Below are 26,130 nucleotides of genomic sequence, written 5' to 3' on the forward strand. Positions count from 1 at the left end.
TATAAAAAATATAAACAAAAAAATTAAAACGGGCCGGTCGACCAAACGAATTCCATTTAATACGGTGTCAGGATTTTATTTAGACCGGGATTGCATAGTTTAGGATGCGATCGACCGGAATTTTAATTTAAGGGTTCATTTCGTCCGACCAAAACTGCTCGGCAATTTGATGCCTTATTTTCGTACGACCAATGAGTCGAGCGGCCGTTGCCCTTTAACTCGCATGCATGTATGCATGTGGGACTAGGTTTTCACAGTCGTGCAGGAATCGTTCGAGTTTTGTAGTCCGTATAGCATGGTTCAAAAGATATGGACTACAGACCGAACGTTGACTGCTATATAGTCAGAGTGCAGACAGTGCGAGTCACGCATATGGATCGATCTGCAGATAGCACGTGAAAATTATTAACCAACTAAACTGGCCCCTAGCGGTGCACAGACAAGGCAACGAGCAGACAATAGTTTCACAGATAAGCTACGGCTAGTTTTCCAGATTATTTAAGACTGATAATCACAACGCAGCCATTGTTTCTCGTCCAACGATCGATCTGCGACTCTAAAGGGTATATTCCTCTTCCGATCATGCATGATCATGGTCACTTGGTCAGGCTTGATGGTGCTTCTTCTTGCTGATGTCCTCGGCTATGGACTCGGCGTCCTCACAGCTCCCGTAGAGGCCCCTCCTCACCATCCCCGCACAGTAGAGGCCTTTCTCCCCCTTCCAGTGCTCCGGGTAGCTCCGCCGCGCCATGCCGTCCTCGCCGATCAGCCCATCGTCACTCTGAGAGAACAGAAGGAAAACATATAGATGATCAGGCCGGACGGATTGTCAGTGAGCTCGAATCCCCATGGTGCGCATGTATATTTTAGGCATGCACTTTCAGGATGCGTAGCAGGAACGGTACGTGAACGCACGCGTGCATGTTCCGGAAAGACGAGACCTGGAACGGAACTGAGTTTTGCTTCTTGCCAAAGTCTTCGTCTCCAAAGGGGCATGCATGTACGAACCTCATCACTTATTTTTTATCAACAAAATGTACAAATTATGGATCATGATCGATGTAGCCATCCCTGTGCGACATGCGTGCACTGATGTTCTATAATACATGTGCGTGGACGGATGCGTTTGTAATAGACGAAGTAAAAAACTTACCTTGAGCCACTTCTTGGTTGTGCTCCGGTAACCGGTGGCGAAGACGATGGCATCGAACGGGTGCCGCTTGCCGTCCGCGAACTCCACGACGTTCCCGCACACAGTCTTCATCGCCGGCAAGACCTGCACGTGTTCACATCCGTTTGAATTAAGCATGCAATTTATAATCCTTTACCCGTTCAGCTTCAAGCTAAGAGAGTGAACTTTCTTATCAACAGCAGGTACGCCTCTATCCAGGCCCCAGTGACAGCCAAAATGCAACCTCTAGCCGACGATGATCGCCGGAGACACGCACGGATGGGAAGAAGATAAAGAAGAAGATAAATACATAGGCTTTGCAGACGCACAAACTCCTTCACCGCCAGCTACGGCACGCTCTGTATTTTCTTGAGCACGAACTCAAACTCCTCAACGAGTACACAGGCATGGAGAGGGTCTTATACCCGCACGCTAGGACACGCTGGGTCGCGCACTGACGCGCCCACCTACCACTCCCTCACGATCCGTGCGCTACGGCTCGTGCACACGACGCGCTCTAACGCGATCGCCACGGCCACTCCAGCGCCAGACGCGGTCTCCCTGGTTACTAGCTAACAGACCCACGCACACACGCACCCCCTACGACGTGCGCACACACGTCCTAGTCCGCCCGGCTGGGCTCTGTCACGCCTCCCGGCGCGCGCACGCACGCGCACCCTCGACGCACTCTCCGGCGCGCGAACGCCTCGTGCTAGCCGAGGCTTATTTGTCCCAACATTCACCCCCTAAGCCATGGCTCAGAGGAATGCACGACTGTCGAGGTCGTCGCCAGCGTGCGCCAGCAGAGCCTGCTCTGCGGCTGCTGCCTCCTTCCTTGGCCTGGTGCAGTCGCGTTTGAAATGCCCCTCTGTCCGCTGTTGTAGCAGCGTCCACGCCGTCCTCTTTCGCCGCGGCGTCGCTCCGCTGGTCGTCGTCGTCGTCGCGAACACCGCGTCGCCCTCGCTCCCGTGCACGCCACTGCTCCATGGTGAGCATCAGTTGTTCGCCGCCTTCCTGTCCCCGACGCTGGACTCGCTCCTCGAACGCACGCAGCCGCCCGAGCGCCTCGTCGAACGTCATGGTCTCCGTGTCGTAGAACTGCTCGATGCCGGCGACAACGGGGAAGAGGCGATCAGGCACGGTGTCCAGTAGTTTTTTCACCAGCGCCTCGTCGCCCAGCGTCTCCCCGAGACTCGCGTAGCGCGCCGCCATCCCGGCCAGCCTTCCGGCGTATACCTCCAGAGCTTTGCCGTCCGCCATCTTTAGGCGGTCGAACTCTCCCCGCAGCGTCGCCAGCCTCGCCGCGCGCACCCGATCGGCGCCGACGAACCTCACCTTCAGGGAGTCCCATACCTCCCTGGCGGTGAGCTTCGTCGCCACCTACAGCAGTACATCCTCCGGCAGCACCCCAAGCAGCAGTGCCCGCGCCGCCTTGTCCTTCCGTGCGTTCACCGCCGCATCGCCCGGCGCCACCGCCTCCCACACAGTGTGGACGTCGAGGACCGCCTGCGCCCTGATGGCCCACACTGTGTAGTTATCCGACGTGAGCATCGGCATCGACAACGACACCGACCCGCCCCCGCCTCCACCGTGCGGCACCATCGCCATCGCTGCCGGCGAGCTCTCGAACTGACGCTCTAATACCAAATGGCAGCCAAAATGGAACCTCTAGCCGACGATCATCGCCGGAGACACGCACGGAGGGGAGGAAGATGAACACAGAGGTTTTGCAGGCGCACAAACACCTTCACCGCCAGCTACGGCACGCTCTGTATTTTCTTGAGCACGAACTCAAACTCCTCAACGAGTACACAGGCATGAAGAGGGTCTTATACCCGCGCGCTCGGACACGCTGGGTCGCGCACTGACGCGCCCACCTCCCACTCCCTCACGATCCGTGCGCTATGGCTCGTGCACACGACGCGCTCTAACGCGATCGCCACGGTCACTCCAGCGCCAGACGCGGTCTCCCTGGTTACTAGCTAACAGACCCACGCACACACGCACCCCCTACGACGTGCACGCACACGCCCTAGTCCGCCTGGCTGGGCTCTGTCACGCCTCCCGGCGCGCGCACGCACGCGCACCCTCGACGCACTCTCCGGCGCGCGAACGCCTCGTGCCAGCCGTGGCTTATTTGTCCCAACACCCGGGCCATCCATTTTTTTCATCAAGATTTGTGCTACCTCACTATCCTCACTACAGATATTCCTTTCTTGTTGTTTCCAAATAAAGCAATATATAAACTTGAAACTTTTTCAAATCAACAAAAAAATATAGAACTCCTCGCAAAAAAAGCCCCGTAAAATCAATAGAACTTCAGTGAATAGGAAAGATTTTTTAATTTTCTGTGGAGCTACCCATATAGAATAAGATTTTATGTTGAATAAATTATATCATTTTTAGCATTTAAATTGCACCAACAGTCCCTAATATTTTTCTACACATTGCGAGTTGACAAGCAGATCGAGTTTTAAGTTTATAAATTGTTTTAGTTGAAAAAATAGAGAGTCCTATATACCTGAATTGTTTATCTCCACTAACTCAATTATCTTAATATGCAACTATAGCAACTCATCATGCTACCATGCATGCCCCACTAAATTTGATTCTCTCAACATGCAACTATGCCAAGTCACCATGGTATTATGCATGAAAAAGATCCACCTTAATATGCATCATTTATGCTACTCATATTCAATAAATATTTTACAACTATGTAATACACCGTACCCTCCGTAGAGAAATATAAGAGCGCTTAGATCGCTAAAGTAGTGATTACTTTAGTGATCTAAACGCTTTTATGCATCATGTACGCTAATATAAATAATTTATATATACCTAAATAATTTATCCTCGCTAACTTAATTACTCTCTTAACATGCAACTATGTCAACTCATCACGCTACCATGCAGGCCATTAAATTCGATTATCTCAATATACAACTATGAGGGTGCTTGGATACATTTTAGTCATATGACTAAAAATAGTGAGACTAAAACTTGCTAGCCTCACCTATGCTTGGATCCAAATACTAAATAGACTAAAATCAAGTTAATGAGCATTTATTATCCTGCAAACCCTTCAATCCAGAACTCGTCTGAGAAGTTAAACGAGGAGAGAGAGGACTAATGCATATTTTAGTAGGGGCACTCCTGACTAAAGATTTTGACCTCAAGACTAGTTTTAGCCTCTCCTTAGTCAGGGATGCTTGGAACTTTAGCCTTTTAAAGAGACTAGTTTTAGTCAGACTAGCTTTAGTCCCTTGGATCCAAGCACCCTCTATGCAAAGTCACCATGACATTGTGCATGGGAAAAGAACCACCTTAATATGCATCATGCATTCTACTCATATTGAATAAATATTTTACAACTATGCAATAATCAAATATAATAAATTATATGTAATTTGCAGTTCTCATATTGCTAATAACAAACACTAAAGTTACATACTCCCAATTCTCATAGAAATAACTACATACAATTCTCATAGCAACGCACATGGTATCATCCCCAGCATTTACACACGAACTGCAGCGCTTAAATGAATGACATGGATAGTGTGTGCTGCCATGGGTTTGTGACACAACGTTCCCGAAAATTAAGTATGGAAGATTTAACATTAATGCGGTCCACCCCATAAAAAAGGACTCAACTACAAATCTGATGTTAGTCTTTTTGCAATGGTAAATCGGACATTTTTATGGCAATTTATGTTTGTTGATGATGGAGAGCAGTAGTGGAGCTAGTATTTAGCTGTGTCCAAGGCCAAAAGCTGAGCTGTAGTGATGAATAAAAAAGGAGGGACCAACCATGCCCTAGGCCCAGGCTCAGGTGTGCCGCCTCTTTTTAGTTGGCAAGCATGGCAAATCCACCTTACTTTAATTTTTTCTAGAAATTTTTCGTGCTTGCGAAATAAATTTGCATCCTTACGCCAACATAAATTGACATAAAAATGTTCGATTTGCCATGCTCAAAAATCTGACGTTGGATATCTAACATTACCTACAAAAAGATAACATTAATGCGGCTCACCAGGAAGACAAAGCTAGGATGAAAAAACACTCTGGACCTCGACACACTACGCTACACCATAACTCTTGATCAATGGCAATTAACAGTTAATTGGCGGAGAAAATACGAGGATAGAGGCAGAATTCTGCGACACTTCTTACCGCGCGACGGGAAAACCTCTTTCCTGGCTAACTACCCTATCAGCAGCCTTTTGTTGGTACTCTTTTCCTGGCAGTATACTTGGCCTATCAAGTGCCTTTTCCTAGTAGGTTTTCGTATCTTTTTATCTGTGTTGTGGTGTAGTACACTACTGCTTCCATCCGAGTTTATTAGTCCCTTTATATTTTAAATTAAATTTGACCACATATTTGATTTGCAAAATATAAGTGATATGTCATTAGTTTATTGGAGGCGAAAGATCCACGACGCACCTGCCCTCCTCCCCCAACCCTTCCCCAACCTCCCCCGTGCGCCGGCGGCGCCCCGCACCGGGGAGCCCCCGCCCTCCTCCTACAGCCGCCGCCACCTTCTCTCCCTTTCGCCGCCGTCGCCCGGGGCGTCACAGGGGCAAAGCCCTTGTGGCGTGGCGGTGGCGGTTTTCTCCTCGGATCTCGATCTGGTTGGGAGGTGGCGCTCCTTTCCGGCCAGATCGGCGGCGGTGACGCAGATCGGCGGCGACATGGCTGTGGTGCAGCGGCGGCGGTGGAGGACGGCACCAGCAGCGGCGGATCTGGCTTTGACTCAGTCAGGCTGAATCGTTGTGCTACCGATCTCAATTGTCATCGGCGGTGCACTACTCCTGTATATGATCTGCAACACGAGGATGTCTGGGCACCGACCCTAGGCTTGGTGGTGGTGGCCTTCTTCTTCGTCGGAGCTGGTCGGCCAGCTGTCTGTGCATGGAGTGGGGACGGGCGGCTGCCGGTGAAAGCCGTGATCCGACTTCGGTCGTGATGGGTGACTACGACGCCTACGCGCCGTTACCTTCTTCAAGGCGTCACCTTTGAAGTTCATGTTTTCCCACTCACAGTTCAGTCAGTGTCGGGCTGCTTTGGCACCGTGGTGGTGCCGCGGCCGGTCAGGCGGCGGCGGCTGGATCTTTTGATCTAGTCTCCGACAGAGAAGACGGCAACCCGCGCACAAGAAGCTGGATGAAGTTCTTCGAACAGATCTGGGTGAAAACCTGTCCTTGTCTAGATGTCAAGGCCGGCTATGGCGACGCTCTATGGCGTTGTTTCCTTCTTGAAGGCATCGTCGAGGAGAAGTTCTAGACCACTATCTGCTACATCCGGGGGGAAAACCTAGATCGATAGATCAGAAGACGGCGGCGCGCTTGTGTCGTCTCCCCCTTGGGGGCGTCATTCTTGGAGGTGTACGCGGGCTCGGGGGACCAGTGGATGTTTTCTTCGGTGGAGCGGTGCTTCATCCTGCACATTGAAGGCGACGGATCTCGATGGCGTGGCGCCCTGGTGATTAGGCGTCTGATGTGTCAAGATGGACTCGCGCAGGAGGGCGACGCTGTCTGGCGTCGTGGTGGTGTCGACGGCAGCTAGGCCGGGCAAGGTGGATGTGTTAGTACAGTTCTGAAGATGGATTGATGGCAGTTGGCGGCGGTGAACTCTCAGTGTGCGCCGGACCAGTGGGTGCCTCATACCCGGCATGTGGCTTTGGTTGGGGCCTGAGGTCTTAGATGTTAGGTTTAGCCGCGAGGTTTGTTTTGTATTAGGCCCAGACTATCGGCATCCCTTCATCAACTCCATAGAAGTAGCGACATATGTTGCCTAGACGGTGGCTTCAGTCTTACTGATGTATTAATTTGTATGGTCTTTTGTGAATAATTAATAAAATGACTGCATGCATCGCCCAAATGCAGAGGCCGAAGGTCTTCCTCCTTTTCTAAAAAAAATGGCATTAGTTTTTTTTATTGGCCTCAAGTTCAAATGAAGTTTTTCAATGGTTGCATTTTCAAAACATATAACTCGTATATATTTTATTATGCAATTGTAGTGTCAAATTTTAACACAGAATGTGAGGGGCCTAATAAACCTGAACGGAGCTAGTACATCATAGCCGACAAGGTTGGATGTGCTAGCTCGTGCTTGTTTGTTACTCCTCCGTTCCTAAATATAAGTCTTTTAAGATATTTTACTAGAAGTCTACATACGAAACAAAATGAATGAATCTACACTTTAAAATATGTCTATATACATTTGTATGTAGTCCATAAATAAAACCTTTTTAAAGACTTATATTTAAGAACGGAAGGAGTACTTCACTGCTGACAATATCCTACACGTGCTTCGGCTTCCCAATGAGGATGTCGAGGTCACACATGTCCTGTGAGGCTATTCCTCGTCAAGCTAGTACACAAGAAGGACGTCGGGGCAAGGACCTGAAGTCGTGGTGGATGCTACAAACCGACCCACATTGGTGTGAAGTGGCAATGGTCAAATCCGTGCGTGACATAGGCATCCTGTCGATGGTTGTGGCACTCATTTAAGGTGGGACAACGTCTCACTCATTCGCTAGTGTCACTCCATCGAGGTATAGGATGACGCAACTGTTGGAAGGTCGTTATCAAGATGGTGACTTGAACACATATTCATATAAGGTTAATTGGATTCATGTCACTATAACTTTCACGACTTGAAAATATGCCATTACAAAAATCAAACTTGGAAATATGCTACTACAACTTTTCTATACCTCTGCATATGCCATTTTCTTCAATACATGATCAAATATTGTCCTTATACTACCCGTATCAGTTCGCGTTAAGGTACCCTTATACCGAACTGATGCCCTAGCCCAAACTATTTCCTCCTCTGCTGCCTACTCTCTCTCTCTCCTCGGCCTCACCTACCCAGCGTCGCCGCGAACTCCGCTCAACCTAGATGCTCACGCACCACTCGCTCGCTCGTCGCACGCCTCGGGAGCCTGCTGCCCCTGTCGGCCTCTCTGCTCATGGCGCTTGGGGACGGCATGCCTGCGCTCGTTGCTGGGCCTGAGGAGGGAAAATACGCGGCCGCCGTCGCTGGCCACGTCAACACTAGCGTTGTGTTCTACACCATTGCAACGCCATCATCGCCCGTATTGACCACCGGCGCTTCCTCCCCCGCCTCGTAATCCACTCACCTCCCCTCATCGCCGTCCTCATCATCGGTCCGCCGCGGGCGCCACGCTCGCCGACCACGACATGGCTACCTCCACGCCTCCCCCGATGCTCCCTTCCCTCCCATTCGTCGATCCGCTGCACGGTGACCGCCAATGCCTGACCGCCGCCGCGCGTCGTCCTCGCCGTGACACCGTGGCATATTTGCCCTGGCCTCCGGCAACCTCCCATGGTTCGAAACCTTCAAGGCGGTCCCCAACTAGCTCTCCGGCCTAGCCGTTGCCGCCATCGACGAGGTGGAAGGCCGTTGGTAAGCTCATCGGCGGCGAGGGCGCCCCAGACGAAAAGGTCGATCTGCATGTCCCGCACAGGAAGTGGAGAAGTGGACGGATGAGCTGGCGGTGCGGCTGGACTGGCTACCAGACACAGTCAACGGCGTGTTCGGCTCCCCGTTGTGCCTCCGCAAGGCTGAGCTGGGTAGTTTCATGGTGGACCGGCTGAGAAGACGCGATACAGTTAGTATAAGGGCAGTATTTGGTCACGTATTGAAGGAGAATGGCATATGTAGAGGTATAGGAAAGTTGTAATGGCATATTTCCAAGTTTGGTTTTTGTAATGGCATTTTTCTAAGTTTGGTTTTTGTAATGACATATTTTCAAGTTATGAAAGTTGTAGTGGCATGAATCCAATTAACCCATTCATATATGGGTGGAAACTTTGGTTCTGGACTTACTTAGTACAAGCTTTGGTTATTACCTTGTTGAAGGTAATGCCTCCTTAGTGATGTGACCACTTTCATTGGTTGATCTTGAAAACCAATATAAAAATTCTTGATTTTGTTAAAATACATCTAGATGTGAGATAAGTATTACACATTTAGGTCCTATATCATTGATCTTACATGAAGATTCGTGTGAATGTTATTTTCTTTTCCTTTTTATGCTTGAGTTAATCATTTAAATGTACAATAACTATTTCACATCCCTAGACATATAAAAGAATTTTTTTCATAGACATCTCTGACCGGAAGCCTTTATCCCTTCTTGAATGTGTTACCGTGGAAAAGGTCACCTTGCTCGCGTGTGTTATCTTGCAATAGTTCTATGGTAGCGGACACTAATTTCTGGAATATGGTTCCACCGGAATCAGGACGAAGCTAGAAAAAATATTTGCTGGGGTCATTGTATTGTACTAGGGTCATCTTCAATAAATAAATACTCGTATTTAGTGGTAAATTAATGAATGATCCATTCGATCAATTGATTCCAATGCCTAGAAGGCAGCTACGTCCAGGTCACTGTGTTGTAGTAATAAACCTTACATAAAAGAATCAGAGGGAATAGTATTTTTTAAAAATTTCACTATTCATGTGAGTGCGCATGGTTTTAAACTTCTGTAGACTATACATAGTGGGAGTAACTTCAGCGGTAACATAATGTGTTACGTGTGTTGTAATACACCTTACATAAAAGAATAAAAGGGAATAGTATTTTTTTAAAATTTCACTATTCATGTGAGTGCGCATGGTTTTAAACTTCTGTAGACTATACATAGTGAGAGTAACTTCGGCAGTATCATAATGTGTTACGTGATACCACATATATGTTACTCCTCACTATGCATGCTACCCGTCGAAGTTACTCCGCACTATGAGGGTGTTTGTTTTGAGTGACTTACTGATTTTGGGACTTTTTTATAAGTCCCACCTAAACCAAACACAAGAAACTTATTGGGACTTATTATGGTTATTTGGGACTTATCAAATAAGACTCTCTAATAGGAGCTTATTGGGACTTATTCTGGTTAGGCCCGCGGTAGTCTCCCGATGCAGTGGCCGCCGCCTTGCCCCGATTAACGCTCGCACCGCCCCAATCGCCGCCGGCCGCCCGCCCCGTCCCCGCCCGCCCCGTCGCCACCCGGCCGCCGGCCGCCCGCCCCGTCGCCGCCTTGCCGGCCGCCCGCCCCGTCGCCCCCGGCCGCCGCCTCGTCTCCCTCGGTTCGTTGGTCCTGCTGGTTCATCTTTTCTTTTCTGCTGGTTCATCTTTTCTGCTGGCTGATGACCAGTTTCCTGTTGACAATTAGGCTGATGATGATCCATATTGACTGCAGGTTACCGCGCCATGGCTGATGACGATCCCCGCGTCCCAGGTGACCGTACCATGCTGCTATGAATCAATTCAGAGCTTGGGTCGCTGATGGGTTGTGGTCCTTGAAACAACAATGATATGAAGAAGTGTTCTTCGCTTATGTAATTTATGTTATCTCGGTTGTTATGTACTCTGTCTTATTTTGGTTCTTATGAACAAGTGTTAATTCGTTTGTATGAACAAGTGTTATGAACAATTATTATTTCGGTTGTCACTATTCTGCAATTCATTTGTATGAACAAGGGTTATGTGAACAAGTGTATTTTATTAGGTGCAACATGGACTTATAAGTCCCTGTAAACAAACAGGTAGAGACTCGGGACTTATAAGTCCCTGTAAACAAACAGGTAGGAACTTATGACTTATAAGTTGAGACTTTAAAAAGTCCTAGGATTTATGAACAAACAGGGCCTATAACTAGTCTTATGTAATTTCATTGTTGGTGACCCTGAGTTCATTGCTTCCATCAACTTTAATACATGATTGTATGTATCACCACAAGTGTTTCAACCTGATTTTCAAACAAAAAAATAAAATCCAACATCCATTAATTTTCACTGACCTGGATCTCGCCGGTCTTGATCTTGGCGTAGGTGCCGACGTCAACGACAGGGTAGGCGGGGGTCAGGATCTTCATGGAGAAAGGCCCAATGGCGGGCCGGCGGAGGCCGTAGCGGGAGGTGTCCCCGAAAACGACGCTGCACATGAAGAGCACGATCCTGTCGATCAGCCACAAGGGCAGGTACCTGTACAGCGTCATCGCCACGTTCCAGATCTCCTTGGTCACAAGGTGAAGCTGCATGCAGCCACAGGAGTAACAACAGATAATTAATTTACACCACACATTAAGTATGCAACAACTGCGGCAGATTGCAGTACATTTTTCCCGCAAAAAAAAAAGATTGCGGTACATTTATATAGCTGGCTGTGGACGAAACCGTAATAGTCTTCAAACTACTGAATAATATAGATAGTAATATAAACACTACTTAAACAAAAACATAACGTGACAGCTAATTTATGAAATAAAAAATTGAATAACATAGCAAGTTACTCAGACCATCCACAATAAAAATAACATAGATAGTAACATAGATGTCACCTAAGAGCAAAGATAACAAGGTACAGTCAACAGGTTGTAAGAACTAAAATATTATATTTTTATTGAGTTGGATGAAAGAGAAGAGGAGAGAGAAAGGAAGAGGGTTGTAGATTAACAGTCGGTTGTAACACGAGCTCCAAAAAACATTGTGATGATGTAAGGTGAATCATGTAGTAATAAACTAATACTTCTTAACAACTTGTTACTATACGTGTTGACTATTAGGTCGGCTATATATGACATGGCAACTCCTTATAGCCGGCAGTTGGCTATACTATTAATCATGCTCTAAGCAAAAAATATGATGTGACAATTAATTAATGAGAAGAAAAAGAAATTGGGTTAGCTAGTTACTCATTATGTGAGTAATATAACACATACCAAGGTAAGATGAGTCTATAAGCTAATAAATGAAAGATTCAGTGTTATTGTCCCTATGCTATTAGACTAGTAACATATACATGGTACAGTACTACTCTATGTTACTCTTCATTATGAGTAGTCTCATGCTATAAGTAATATAACATATACCAAGACAAAATAAGTCTATAAATTAATAAATAAAATTTTTAGTGTTACCATTTTATGTTACTACTCATTATGAAGATAATAACTTAAACTAATAACATATGCATATTACTATTTTATATTATTTGCCATTGTGGATAGTCTCACTGGTTGCCGGATATGGTTCATCGCTGCAAATACAGCAGGCTGTCCATGCGTACATCGGGTTACCTACCTGCCGTCAACCCGTGTGTGTGTGTGAGCATGAGATCTGAGGTTAAATTATACTACTGCGGATCGACCGGCTCCGTCGGGGCAGTAAATAATCGTGTTGTGTAGCGTGCAACGATTTGGCATCGATCCAATCGACCAGGCTGTACGTGGGAACAATACAAGTACATGGATCCAAATTAAAGAGGTGGACCTAGAAAGTATTTTGACTGGGCATGCTCTTTAAAATGTCAAGGAATTTAAACATAATTTTTAAAAACACAAGCAAATATTACCGCGGCTTCAAATTTCGAGTGGGGACCTGATCTCAACGTAGGTCAGCCCCGTCCAAGGATGAAACATCAAAAACTACATGGGGCAGTATGGTATATTAGGCATTTCACTATGTAGGTCAAAAATGATGTCAAATTTAATTTCCAGGTATTTGGCATCAATGTCCTATGTTGTTCATACGATGTTGTGAAAAAAATCAAGGCATCAAAACATCTACATGTTTCGATGCCAAATTCACCAAGGCAATAACAAATGCTTCCACGATATATCCCTCGTTCTTCTCCGCTGCGTACCTCCAATGCTCGACTCCAAAGGCCTTTGACCACCACCTCCGCCTTTGGATGCGAGCTCCGTCAGCCCGCGTGGCCCAACGTCGTCAACTCCGGCCACCTCCGACCTCCGCCCTTGGACGCGAGACCGGCCAATCTGCACATCACCTACGCACAGCCCAACACCGGCAACCTCCATCGTGAGGTCGTCCTGCTCCAATCCATTTGATCTCCTCCACCGCAAGGTCGTGCTGCTCGCGACCTTCACCCTCTCCCGCCCGCCGTCTTCCTCTGCCCGGGCTGCACAATGGATTGGATAAACGAAGGAGAATTTTTTGGAGGAAAGGAAGAACTCGGTCAAGGCACTCTCGTGTAATTTTTATTTTTATTTTTCGGTGAGGTCGCCTTCTCTTAGATCGAGCCGTGCCCCCTAAGCTGTGAGGCCAGTGCCATAATTTTTTTTATTTGGCATCCATAATGACATGGCACTTTTTTCAGCAATTTAGCACCGATAATCTAGTGGAGGGCTTAGCTAGCTATATGGGCTCTACGTGCGTGCAGTGTCGATCGAATATTCGAATGGGTACGGTGGCGGCATGCAGTCCTACTGTCGCCTTCTTTCACAGAAAACCTGAGGATTCTTGGACAAACTGACCAGGCTGTTGCAATGTTAATTGAATGCAGCTATGATTTGAGAACGACCAAATGGTTCGTCACCTTCTTTCTTAGGGAAAACCTGAAGATTTTTGGACAGACTGATCGATGAAGCTGTTGCAATGTCAACTGAATACATTTATGATTTGAGAACAACCAAATGGTTCGTCGCCGCAGCAGGTGTGGCAATGCTCGTAGAGAACGTGGTACAGCTCAACTCCTACATGCAAAAGCGAGCCACGGTTGCGGCCGTAGCCATGCACACCGGGAGCGCCAACTTGTCGTGTACTGGAGCCGCCAGGCATGCATGCTCGTGCACGCTGGCACACGTGAAACAGTTGACATGGTTTGATGTACTCCCTCCGTTCCAAAATAAAAGACCTTTTAAAAATTTCACTAGAAGACTACATACGAAACAAAATAAATGAATGTACACTCTAAAATATGTCTATATACATCCGTATGTAGTTTATATTGCAAACTTTAAAAGGTCTTATATTTAAGAACGAAGGGAGTAAAATACTGCCTAGTAATTGATTCAAATCCTTTTGCTAACCTCCTAAGACCTGATAAGTACCCCTCCGTCTCAGTGACTGAAAAATGACTTAACTTTGTATTAAAGCTAATGTAAAGTTAAATCATTACTATATTTTTCATATCAAGCTTAGTGACCAAAGATGATAACTTTCGTGTTTCAGTTTATTTTTGACAGAAACTTATCATGTGTCATTGAAAGAAAACCCCTTAAACCGGAATATCACGCATCCGACAACCGGCATTTGTCATTTGGGTTAATTTTTTGATAAGTTCTACCATCGCCAAATGTTGTTACAGAAATTATGGTAGCAGCCGTCCCACGTGGTTTGCAACCCAAACTTCGTAAAAAGAAATTATAGTATTTCCTCTGGGTTTTTTTTACATATAAAGTTTGATCAAAGTCAAGCTGAACAAAATTTAACCAAATTTATAAAACAATTATCAACATCTACAATGCTAAAGTAATATAGTATGAAAGTTAATTTGATTGTGCATCTAATAATATTAATTTCATATTGTAAATAATGATATATTTTTCAATAAAGTTAGTCAAACTTCAGAAAGTTTGACTTTGATAACAGCCAAACAAACGGTAAGTAAGAAACAAACACTGAACGTACCTTAAGTACGTAAATAACATTTAGTAATAAGCATTAAACATATTGCTATACTTGGCAAGTAACTGACCTCGCTGCGGACGATGATGGAGGTGGCGGCGCCGGCCTCGGCGAGGTCGTAGGCGATCTCCATGCCGGAGTTGCCGGACCCGACGACGAGCACCGCCTTCCCCTCCATCCCCTTGCCCGCCTTGTACTCACACGCGTGCATCACCTTCCCGGGGAACCCGTCGAGCCCCGGCACCTCCGGCAGCACCTTCTCGTCGTTCTCCCCGGCGGCGGCCACCAGGTGCCTCGCGGCGTAGCGCTCCACCAGCCCCGTGGCGTGGTCGACGGCGTCGACGAGCCACGCACCGCGCGCCCCGTCGAAGCGGGCCTCGCGGACCTCGCGGCGGAGCCGCACGCGGACGCCGAAGCGGGCCGCGTAGTCCTCGAGGTAGCGCACGAAGTCGTCGCGCGGGAGGTAGGTCGGGGCGGCGGGGCCGTGCGGCGCGTGCGGCAGCGCCGAGTACTGCTTGGCGAGGTGGAGGCGGATGCGGTCGTAGGTGCGGTTCCGCCACAGCGACCCCACGCAGCCGTCGCGCTCCAGGACGAGGCTCCGGACCCCGCGCAGGGACAGGCACGCGGCGGCCGCCAGGCCCGACGGGCCCGCGCCGACGATGATCACCTCCTCCTCCTCCTCCTCCCGTGGCCTCTCGGCCTCCGCCGCCTGCGCCATTGGCGTCCCTCGGAGTTCACGCCGAGGTGACAGAGAAGAAGGAGAGAACGTGAGGCTTGGGACGGCGAGGAGAGGAGTAGAAGCTAAGCGACGGACTTTTTTGGGCTTTTATAAGGAAGGTGGGGTGGGTTGGTGGACGCGTGTCACGGCAGCTGCAAGCAATGGTGGAGTAGCGTGGAAGGGTCCTCGGGGCGGTGCTGGGGCCCGCGTAACATGAGAGGGAGCCAAGGAAGCTGGCATCTGCTAAGTCACGGGACGGGCGCTCTACGTGCATGGAGTGGGGGTGTTTATGGAGTGGATACGGGTCCTCCACTGATGGACAAATGGAATGGGTACAATGGCAGAAGTCAGTAGTCAGTTGGCATGCAGCAACCCTAGTGTCGGCTTCTTTCTTGGGAAAAACACGAAGATGCGAAGGAGTGATCGCTGGATGGAACCATACCTCAGAGTTACCTCCAAAAGATTGCAGACGGGGCCTTGAATTTTATTTTATTAGTCATCAACCCGTGCATTTTCACGGGCTAGCATTAAATGCAAAGTTAGTAGCAATAAGTAATATTGGACAGTAATATTGGTAGAAAACGTGGTTATAAATTCAACATTTATTTCATGTATCATTTATTCATGAAATATGAGGTCCTAAAAGGTAGATGATTAGAATATATGTTTCTGCCACCCTGCAAAAAAAATTATATATGTTCCTGTCTTCTCACTACCTAAAAAGACATGCATCCTCGTTTTTGCCACAGAAATGCTTTGGTCTTAAAACCATTTGCTTCATGGATTAGATTTTATAGTGAATGTGGGAACCATGTGATAGATTGTTCAGATTTAAGTTGCGTCTACCAATAAAATCTTAAATAAATTCTTTTATGATTGTGCCTGATTTTTCTTACTACTCTCTATTCAGAGCAAATACAATAAAATACAGTCAGCAGGCTGTAAGGATTAAAATATTATATTTTTGCTGAGTTGGATGAGAGAGAAGAGGAGAAAGATGGGAAGCGGGCTCTTCGTGAAGAGTTAGCTCTAGCACGTGCTCCTAGGCGTTTTGTGAGAATGAAAAATGTGTCATATATAATAAAAGTAGTACCTTTTTTATAGCTAACTATTGTACAAGATAGCTATAAGATGAGCTATAGCCAGCAGTTGGCTATACTATTAACCATGCTCTCATATGACACACATATATATCGCATACATGACCATCAGTTCATATAAGATCTTTGTGTCGGCATGTAATAAGTACTTCATCCGTCCGGAAATACTTGTCCTAGAAATGAATGTATCTAGACTTATTTCTAGGATAAGTATTTCCGGACGAAGGGAGTATATGAAATCTGCACTTGTGAAGAATATCATGTAAAACTATGTAATTCATCAGTCGAAAGCATGCCATGCAAAGTAGAATATTTAATATATAATAGTACTGTGTGCATGCATAACAATAGTACTCAATCCTAGAGCTGATTTATCATGCAGACTACACTCGCATTGTAGACTAAACGCAGCAGTGTACAGGAGGAGAGCGTCAAGCCGGTCGGTACATGATATGAGTCGCTCCATCAAAAGTGATTCATCTTTCTTTGCATATCAATGGCAGATTCTCACTTGTTAAGATCGTTTATTAGGTGTATTAATAAAAGCAGCGAAAAGTGAGATAAAATCATGTACTTATACACAATGTATTGCTGCACTTCAAAAGTTGGATTCAAGGTGTGAGACGGAATATACATGACGAATTGCTGTAGTCGGAGAAGTGAGATCAAATGGTTCGAGAGTAACACCATTCTGGGAACCCACAGGCGGTAGGTTGGAAGTCTTTGGCAGAAAGAATTAACAGCCAGCGGCCATAGATATGAATAAAAGCAACTCTAGCAGACCCCGCATCCCGCCTCAATCGGGAAGATAATCATCAAAATGCGAGCCAGGGCTAAAAAACCTGCCCGATCAGACCCCACAGGCTCGCAAATATTTTTACGGGGCGCGGTAAAATCTCGGCCCCAACCCGTGTATTTACAGGTTTCCCCCTCGCTGCTGCGGTGCTCTGTATATAAGCGGAAGCGGTTGGTGGGAGGGACATTTCAGCCCGCGCGGGGTTCGAAAAAACACATTCCACGGATATGTTTTTTTACGGTCCCGTTATGTGGGGTCTGCATCCGCGGCCGTGCCACCGGCCCGCAAAAACGTTTTTCCGCGAACTGCATACACATTTTGCGGGCCAGACGGATGCGGGACCTGCTAGAGTTGCTCTAACATGATTAAATGGGAGGAGGAGGCAGCGACCATGTACAGGAGTCCATGGTGGTTTTAGTTCGTAGAATATTTAATCGATGGAGTCTTTTCTGGATAATCACCCGGTTGTTTGTTTCCTTTTTTTTCTTTTTGGATAGACGGAGGCTTTTCTTTTTTAGTCTTTTTTGACAAATACTCCCACTTTATTCTGAAACAAGGTTTATCATATCGTTTACAATTGCTGGTATAATCTCTGTAGTAGCTGAGTCCATCCAGCAACTTGGAGGAGAAAATTTAGCTAACTTAGCCAATTCATGTGCTACCATATTACTCTCTCTAAAACAGTGTTTAAATATAACATGGGTAAAGTCCGAACCCATGAAGTAACAATCTTCAATGATAGCTGATGCACTTGATGATGAATATCCAGTCTTAAGGGCCTCCACGACCTCCAGATTATCAGAGTTGATCACAACCTTACTGCACCCTAGGGTTTTAGCAAGATTCATACCAAATCTGACCGCCAGCGCTTCCGCCATGTTCGGATCATAGCAGATTTCAATCTTCACATTCGCCGCCGCTATGAACTGACCATTTTGATCCCTGACTATGGCCCCAACCGAACCTTGGAGGAGATCTTGATCAAACCCCGTGTCGACATTTAGTTTCACATATCCCTTCGGTGGCTTCTCCCATCCGCCTGAATGAATCTTGGCGTTGTGAGCACAAGCAATAGTAAAGTTGGCCGAAAGTCCACGTATGGCTAGAGCGATTCTAGAGACTGACTGTATTTCTTCCCCATGGTAAATCTTTCTGTGCTCAAACCATAAGTACCAAGCAGTGGTAGCAACCATCTCTCTCAGATTAGGACATCCAAGAATATTAATTTCTGATGCATCCATATGTAGCAGCTCTAGAACTACTTCCTCTCCCGATTTGTATTTAGCACACTTCTTCTTGATTATGTCATACAATCCCAGCTGTCTCCATACCTCACACGATCTTTGACATTCAAACAAAAAGTGTCGGATACTGTCCGGCCCCAGCTTGCATTCTGGGCACTGCTCTTTGACCTTCATATGCTTAGAAGCTAAAACCGCCCGACATGGAACGGCTGCGTGCATAACCCTCCAGATAAAAATTCTAATTTTTGCTGGGCATTCCAAGCTTCATATCAGCTTCCATTTGTCATCTAGAGATGAAGATCCTATGGTGACACGTGTTAGTGCTCCAAAGTGAAAGTTCCATTCAGTTTGGTAAGCTGATGGAACTGAAAAGAGACCATTCTTCGCAGGGCTCCATGCAACAAAGTCCGTCATTTCATGTAAGGGCAGAGGGATCGCTAGGATCCTTTGCACATCCACTGGCCAGAATGTTTGATTCACCAGCTGAGTATCCCAGTCCCCTGTCATCGGATCTATCAGATCAGATACTCTGGAGAGTAAATTGTTTCCTTTTCTTGTCAACACTCTTTTGTTCGGCGAATTCGGAATCCAGGGATCCTCCCATATCTTAACTTTTTGGCCATCACCAATCCTCCAAATACATCCCCGTTTTAGTGTATCTACACCTGCCATGATGCTCTGCCATGTGAATGATGATTTTGGTTTAATCACCGCATCCAGTAGTTTCTTTTTTGGAAAAGTCTTACGTCCCACCGGCGGATCCGGTGGATCTATCATCCGTGTCCTCATCCGTCGATCTGTCATCCATCTGACGGACCAGATCGTGCCCGCACCCATCGGAGAAACGGACCAGATCGTGCCCGAGCTAGCTGACCGTTTTCCTGAAACTGAAGCGTAGTTTTAGGAATATGTCCGAAGCTGCACGATCTGTTCAGAGGAGCGGGCGACTACTGGATCTGGGGGAGGGTGGCGGCTCTCTCTAGGCGACGGCGCGGCCGGGGCTCGCCGTGACGACGGCTACGCCTTCGCTAGCGGCGCGGCCGGGGTTCACCGTGACGACGACTACTCCTTCGGTAGCGGCGCCGACCAGTACCACCCCAAGCAGGTACGCCCGTCCCCTTTTCCCCTCGCGCGTCCACCATGAGCTTGAGTAGGAATGGAATCAGGCGCCGCACCTCGGCCCCCTGACGAGCTGCGGGAGCTGGTGCTTGTGTTGTAGCGTGTAGCAGTCGAGCTAGTCGACCACGTCGCCGTCGGCCTAGAGCAGCTCCTTGGTGGCTGTGAGGGATCTGACCAGCGCCATGTTTCTGTTTCAGACATGGCTTTGACGGCAGAGACGACCCTGAGCCCCTCCACCTTGCTGCCGAGCCCTATTTTTTGCGAATCCTCAGATGGTGAATCACTGCAGTTTAGGATCTAGGTAGCGTTCTAGATTGTAGAACAGAGAGCTCTCTTTGTCTCTAGTTTAAAATGATTTATCATGTTCCAGTTTAAAATGATTTATCATGTTTTTCCCAATCAGTCATATGAACAAAGTGTTGAGCTCTGTTGTTCTGGGTGTTGTTCTGGGTAGCAGTCAGTCTAGTAGTAGGGCATCTAACATGCAGCTTGGTTGTGGTGTAGGATTATCTAACAATCAGTCTAGTAGCAGAGCAAAGATCTAGGTAGTGCAAGATTACCTTCTAACACGCGAGCTACGAAAAAACGATATCACGTTCGATGTACGCGTTCGCAGCTGTTAGATTTATTTTGCTGGCATGCGGTTTGGTTGCCTCCTCTGACCAATTAATTCCTGAAGCAATGGTTCAGTTACAGAAACGAGCTCGTTGCCCCGCAAAAATCTTTGCATCGGAGGTCGTGTCGTAAAAATCTTTTGCAACAAATGTCATGTTGCAAATATATAATATACTAGTCCTATACTCCCAGAACAGGACATGGTTAGTGCTGGTAATTACAGGCACATGAATACTAACTCTAGTTTCTCGTTCAGTCTGGTTTTAGTTGAAGGTTGGGTCGCCTGTCTTGGTAGCTGACAACTACAATTCCTGCAGCATAGAAAACAAAAATAACACTCCCCCCGAATGACAAGTGTTTAGAAGCTAGGTAAAACATAGGCGACGCAACCACATATCATGAGAGCTCTGTTATCTTGCTCTCCTTCTCCTCCGATGACTTAATCTATGTTGCAACATGATCTGTGTTTCCGCAACACAACCTATGTTTGCAGTAGTACATGATGATTCTTTGCCACTCGATTCATGAGAACCGACTACTTAGGAAGTGGCAGATATTTTTTAAAGAATCCGCCGGCTGACGCGTAGCACCTTATAATCTGAATGTTTCTGTGGTGCAGCATCCTATCAGAAAACTTATGAATTTCCGTAGCTCATAGGTTCTGTACCTAATAACTTTTTGTACATGATAGTTTTTTTTAGTTTCTACATCACCTCAAGTGTATGCTACTGATTTTTGTATGAATGCTACTGAATTTTATTAATGCTACTCAATTTCAGTTTATGCTACTGAAATCTATCATCCATTTGTAACTTATGTAATCTCATGCTTTCTGAATTTACCTTGTTGCTTGTGTTTCTGAATTTTTTGATCGACCTTGTTTCATGTTTTCTGAATTTTTTTATTGTATTTTTCCTGAATCTTATGAGGATATGGTAATTAGGCAGTGTTTTTTCTGAAAATCCAGTTATGCCTGCTCTATGTAGCTCATGTTTTCCCATTTTGTTTTTGTTTTTGCAGCATGGGTATCTATATAACCCGATGGTCAGCAAAGCGGCTACGCGAGATAGCCAACACCGTCAAAGGGAAAAAGAGGGATGTCGTAAGCAAGTCCTCTTTCGGGGATTTGCTTCATATCTCTCCTTTGCCTCCTCCTCCAGAGGCGCTTGTTGATTTCATAGTCATGAGGATTGATACCAAGAAGCGGCTGCTCAAGTATGTGTTTGCTGTTTTTTTGCTTCTTTTCATTTTTTTAATTTTATTTTCCGAAACAAGTGCTGATTTTATTATGTCTCATAGGTTAACTGATCGCAAGAAAATCTCTCTCACTAGGGATTTGGTTAAGAAGATCTTTAATGTACCATCTGGAAGCAGGCCACTCGAATTTGGGAAAAGGGGGAAATCAGATTTTCGTGAAATTTACTTGGAAGGCGAAAGGGCTCCAATACCAACCACAGTTTCTGTCTTATCAAACGCTGATGATGACGATGAGGATACCATTGATAGGACATGGATTCTACTTTGCCTTTCGTTGGTCCTAGCTCCTGGTACAGGAAACATGGTGCCTCTTGAATATCTGCACAGTTTGCAAGACATGAGTGTTGTCCACGAGTTTGAGTGGGATGAGCATATTTTGTTAGATGCGATGAGGGAAGTTAAGAAATACCAGGATAAGAGGAATGAAGGCAAACTAAAATTCCATATTGGTGGTTGTCTACCAATGCTTCCGGTACTTCCCTTCATTCCCGCAACTTACCCCTTTTATGTTTTCCGGAGCATATTTGGTTTTTACAGTTGCTTCTGCTTCTCTTCTTTTTTTGTAGGTAATTTACATGGACCACATTGACATCCCAAGAGGATGCATAGTTGATCATAGCATCGACTATTCTCTGCCACGGGCTTGTTTTGTGAAGGAGTTGGATTTCACCGCTGTCATTGCAGTTGATACCATGGAAGATGGTTTCGGGAAGCGCCGTGTAAGTATTGTTTTTTTTGAAACTGTTGAAACAATACCTTCGTCTTTATTTTTTTTGGAATTGCAACTTTGTATATTATTCCAAGTGTTTTTCAATATGTTTACTTGTCTGGAATGCAGTTCAGCTCCACTACACCTTACGCAACAACCAAGTTTCTGTCATACATAGAGCAGGTTGCCCAGTTACCCAACATAGCTAGTGTGTCCGCAACAGAGAATCCCGTTAACAGAGATGCTGATGGCGCCGAACAACCAACAGAAGGTGGTACAAACGAAGCTGATGGCAGAGCGCGGAATGTGCATGAGCCACCTCCGAAAAACATGGAGGGTGGTGATGATGTTTGCGGCTCTTTGGAGGAGTGGCTGCACCCTCTACCCACATTTGAGGATTCAGAGGTGAGCCATGTTGCATTTTTTTCTGTTTTGCAACTCTGTGCTTTTTCTTGCATTCTTTTTTCTTTTTTGCTTGATGGGAAATATGAAAACTTTTGTAGCTAATGTTTTTTGGTTTTTATGCATTCCAGCTGCCCCCACACATGCGTGCTATATTCAACAAGCACAAAGGTATCCATGCTGCAGAACTTAAAGGTGCATTGAGCTCTTTTGGGAGTTTGTTGGAGGGCATCTACCGCAAACGAATGGGACTGATGTTGTGTGAGGCATCGAAAGCTGGATTTAGGAGTGACGAAGCAAAACATGAATGCCCAGATGTCACTTTTGATGTACCAGCAGCTCCTGCTCCTGCCACATGCAATGCAACTGCTAGCGACTCGTCTCCGCAACAGCAGAAGCAACTTGATAGTGCTACAGGAACTGCAAATGCAACTGTGAATATTTCATCTCCGCAGCAGCCTAAGCAGCATGAAATCAGGGTACAAGTTACTACAGCAACTGCTCAATGCACGTTCACAGCCTCAACTGTGCAGCAAGCCTCTCAACTGAATGACACAAATAGCGTTGAAACAAAAGTTGTAGTCGGTAAAACAGATTTTGCCCATCAACCCCACAAGAGTAAGAGTAAGCACAACTCTGGAATTGATTTCAGCAATGCAAAGGGAGAAGATATATGCAGCGAAGCAAACAAATTTGAACGAATGTCGCCTCGCAGCACATCCTACCCATGCGTGAATTTGATTAGGAGGCTAGGAACTCTTGAAGATGGGCCTTCTTTTGGATTGTTTGAACCTGGTAGGCCCGATGCTTTGCTGTTTCAGGATGTGCCACAAGTTGAATCACCTCCTAGGTCACCTGCTGTTGATATTGAGTCATTCATGGAGATTCGAGAGGGGAGCCCGAAGTTTGACAACCTTTTTGCTGCTGCCACTTCACCCGGTCTTGTTTATGATGTCACTCCACTTGCGAGGATCCCGCCAATATCAACTGGCCCTGCAGGTTTCTATAAGTCATTCCTGCATTTTTTTGTTTACGCAACATGTCACTCCACTTTTCTTTATTTTTGAAACTCAGCACATGTATGATTCAAAACTGTTACTCACTATTTCTTTCCGCTTTCTTTTTTCATTTTTTTGGGCAGAAGCTTGTATTGATGATATAACAGAGGAGGCACAGGTTGAAGTCAGCAGTGGGCGAGGCCATGATCAGAAGCATCCTACACTTAAGCGAGCTGCACCTACCGAACCAACCGCAGCAAAGTTGTCGAAAATGAAGAAGAAAAAAATTGATGCAATGGATGATGCGATATACCAGAGGTACTGTTGTACCAATTACAAGATAAAGGACCCACCTCGAGGCGAGCCACTGTAAGTTTCTTTTCATGCATTTTTCCTTTTTTGTGTGCTGAGATAAAATAAACCAGAACAATAGTTTCACAACTACTAACCAAGTTTCTGTCCTCTCTTGTAACAAATTAGCCCTTCATTCATAAGGGTAGGTGGTTTCGATATTTCATTCAAACATTTCAGCATCGGGCTCAAAAAGCGGGCTCATGTGAACAACGAGGTGATGTCACTCTATATTGAAAGTTTCAACATTGAGCACATGTACAACTCAAGCAAGCCTAGGAAGTTTGCATTCTCACCACATGTTGCTGTGAGTTAACTATCCATCTTGTTCCATATTGTTGTCACTTGACAATTTGCAACGCAACATAGTATGTTTAAGATGATAGCCACACTCCTTTTTCACTTTCTGTTTGTTGCGATGTTTTTGCTTATGTATACAGACAAAACTCAATGTGGACCCAAGTTCATTCAATCCAAATTCATGCACCAAAGATTTCAAAAGGGCCTGTGAGAAGAACGACATTGCCAAATCTGATCAAGTAAGGCTTTTTGTTCATTGCTTTCCGATGTTTTGTCTACATTGCAATAATTTTTTCCACCTTGCTGGGCAGAAAATAAAGTTCTAAAAATTTCAGAACCATGACATATGTTGCAGAAACTTTCTACAACTAGACCACCGTTGCGAAATAATTCTTCCACCGTTGCAGAAATAACTACAACAACACCAATTATGCAATAAAAAATGCTGCAACTAATTCTCCAACTAAAAATGTTTAAAATATGCTTCTGCCTTGACATGCTGCGACTTTTTTTAAAACTTTTTGCTTCTGCATTGAAACCAGTAGATAGCATCCAGTGTGTGGAGTCAGGGCAGTAGTATTCCGAAGTTGCATATGCTTTTCTGCAACTCCACGATATGCATGATAGCACCAGGCCACCACAGATTGGCCAGCGTCCCCCATGACAACACCAACCGACCCTGTATAATTCATTTTGCAGTTGTTCTTCACCATTGTGAAACAAGACCATTGGGCGCTTGTCGTTGTAAACTTGATGCATAAACAGTTCAACGTTTTCGACTCCAACAGTCAAGACTCTGACTATGTCAGCATCCTCGAGAAGCCTTGTTGCAATTTGGTATGGGTTAGCATTTTTTTTCTTCTTTTTTCGCCATGATTTTTTTTCAAATCAATGTTTCGGAAGCAACCAACCTCCATTTTTGCAGATAGATAACTTCAAAACTCCGGTCAGGGAAAGAAACCCATGGAAGCATGATCTAGACAAGTTTGAGCGCTTCAATCCATCAGGCTACCCACAACAGTCAACAACGTAGTGTTTTCCGCGATTATACATTATTTATGGCAACTTTTTATTTCATATATGTGATCTCATTTTTCTCCAACTTTTTTCCCCTGGCAGATTTGATTGCGGCTTGTTTGCTATTCTATACATGGAGAATTTAACTGCAAAAGGGTTAAAGCCATTCAAACACGACATCGCAGCAAAGCTTTTCAAACACCCGCAAAACACCCTCAGCTCGGAGGAGGAGCTCCAGAAGTTGCTGAAAAAGTCTTAGATTCAAGTGGATGGTCGACCGCAACAAGACGTAGCTAGTAGTAGTTTAGGTTTCTTTTTTTTCAGTGCATGTGTACGCGACATGTTTTTGCAACGGAGTTCTCTAGTAGATGTGGTACATTATCTAGCTGGTACATTATCTAGTTTGCAGTTACCTGATCCTCATTTGTACACATGACAAAATCCCAAATACAAACGGGTAGTTTCCTGATCCTGATGATGTGTTTCCTGATGATGTGTTTTTCCTGATGATGATCCTGATGATGCAACAAAGAAACCTTTTTTAAGTCTGTGTAACATGTTTTTTTATGTAACATTTTGGTACATTAGTAATTTTTCTCATGGATACATCTCTGCAAGATATGCACGCCCTGCAAAAATGAAAATCAACATAAACAAGATTTTTTCCGTAACAAGATCATGAACAGGGGACACGCTGTATTTTTTGCTTCCTTATTTTCTCGCTTTCATTACTTCCAGCCACATTTCTGAAACAGGGTTTCTATTTGTAAATCATTTCTGCAACACATTTTATGCAGCATGACATTCGTTGCAGGAAATAGTATATAACAAACTTTGTATAACGAGATGAAATAGTACAGTTACAAAAT

The 26,130-nt window shown here is 45.7% G+C and overlaps 1 protein-coding gene across 1 annotated transcript; it reads right to left on the minus strand.

Annotated features, from left to right (window-relative positions):
- Window positions 1–373: 373 nt before the first annotated feature.
- On the minus strand, window positions 374–15,415 carry LOC123399000 (probable indole-3-pyruvate monooxygenase YUCCA11). The gene is made up of 4 exons (XM_045093436.1): window positions 14,706–15,415; window positions 11,008–11,241; window positions 1,154–1,276; window positions 374–781 (listed from the first exon to the last, which is right to left on the minus strand). The coding sequence occupies exons 1-4, from the start codon at window positions 15,351–15,353 to the stop codon at window positions 605–607; spliced, it is 1,182 nt and encodes a 393-aa protein (XP_044949371.1). The 5' UTR covers window positions 15,354–15,415; the 3' UTR covers window positions 374–604.
- Between the last annotated feature and the right edge of the window lie 10,715 nt (window positions 15,416–26,130).

Source organism: Hordeum vulgare, chromosome 5H, assembly GCF_904849725.1.
Source record: "Hordeum vulgare subsp. vulgare chromosome 5H, MorexV3_pseudomolecules_assembly, whole genome shotgun sequence".
In the NCBI taxonomy this organism is placed as follows: domain Eukaryota; kingdom Viridiplantae; phylum Streptophyta; class Magnoliopsida; order Poales; family Poaceae; genus Hordeum; species Hordeum vulgare.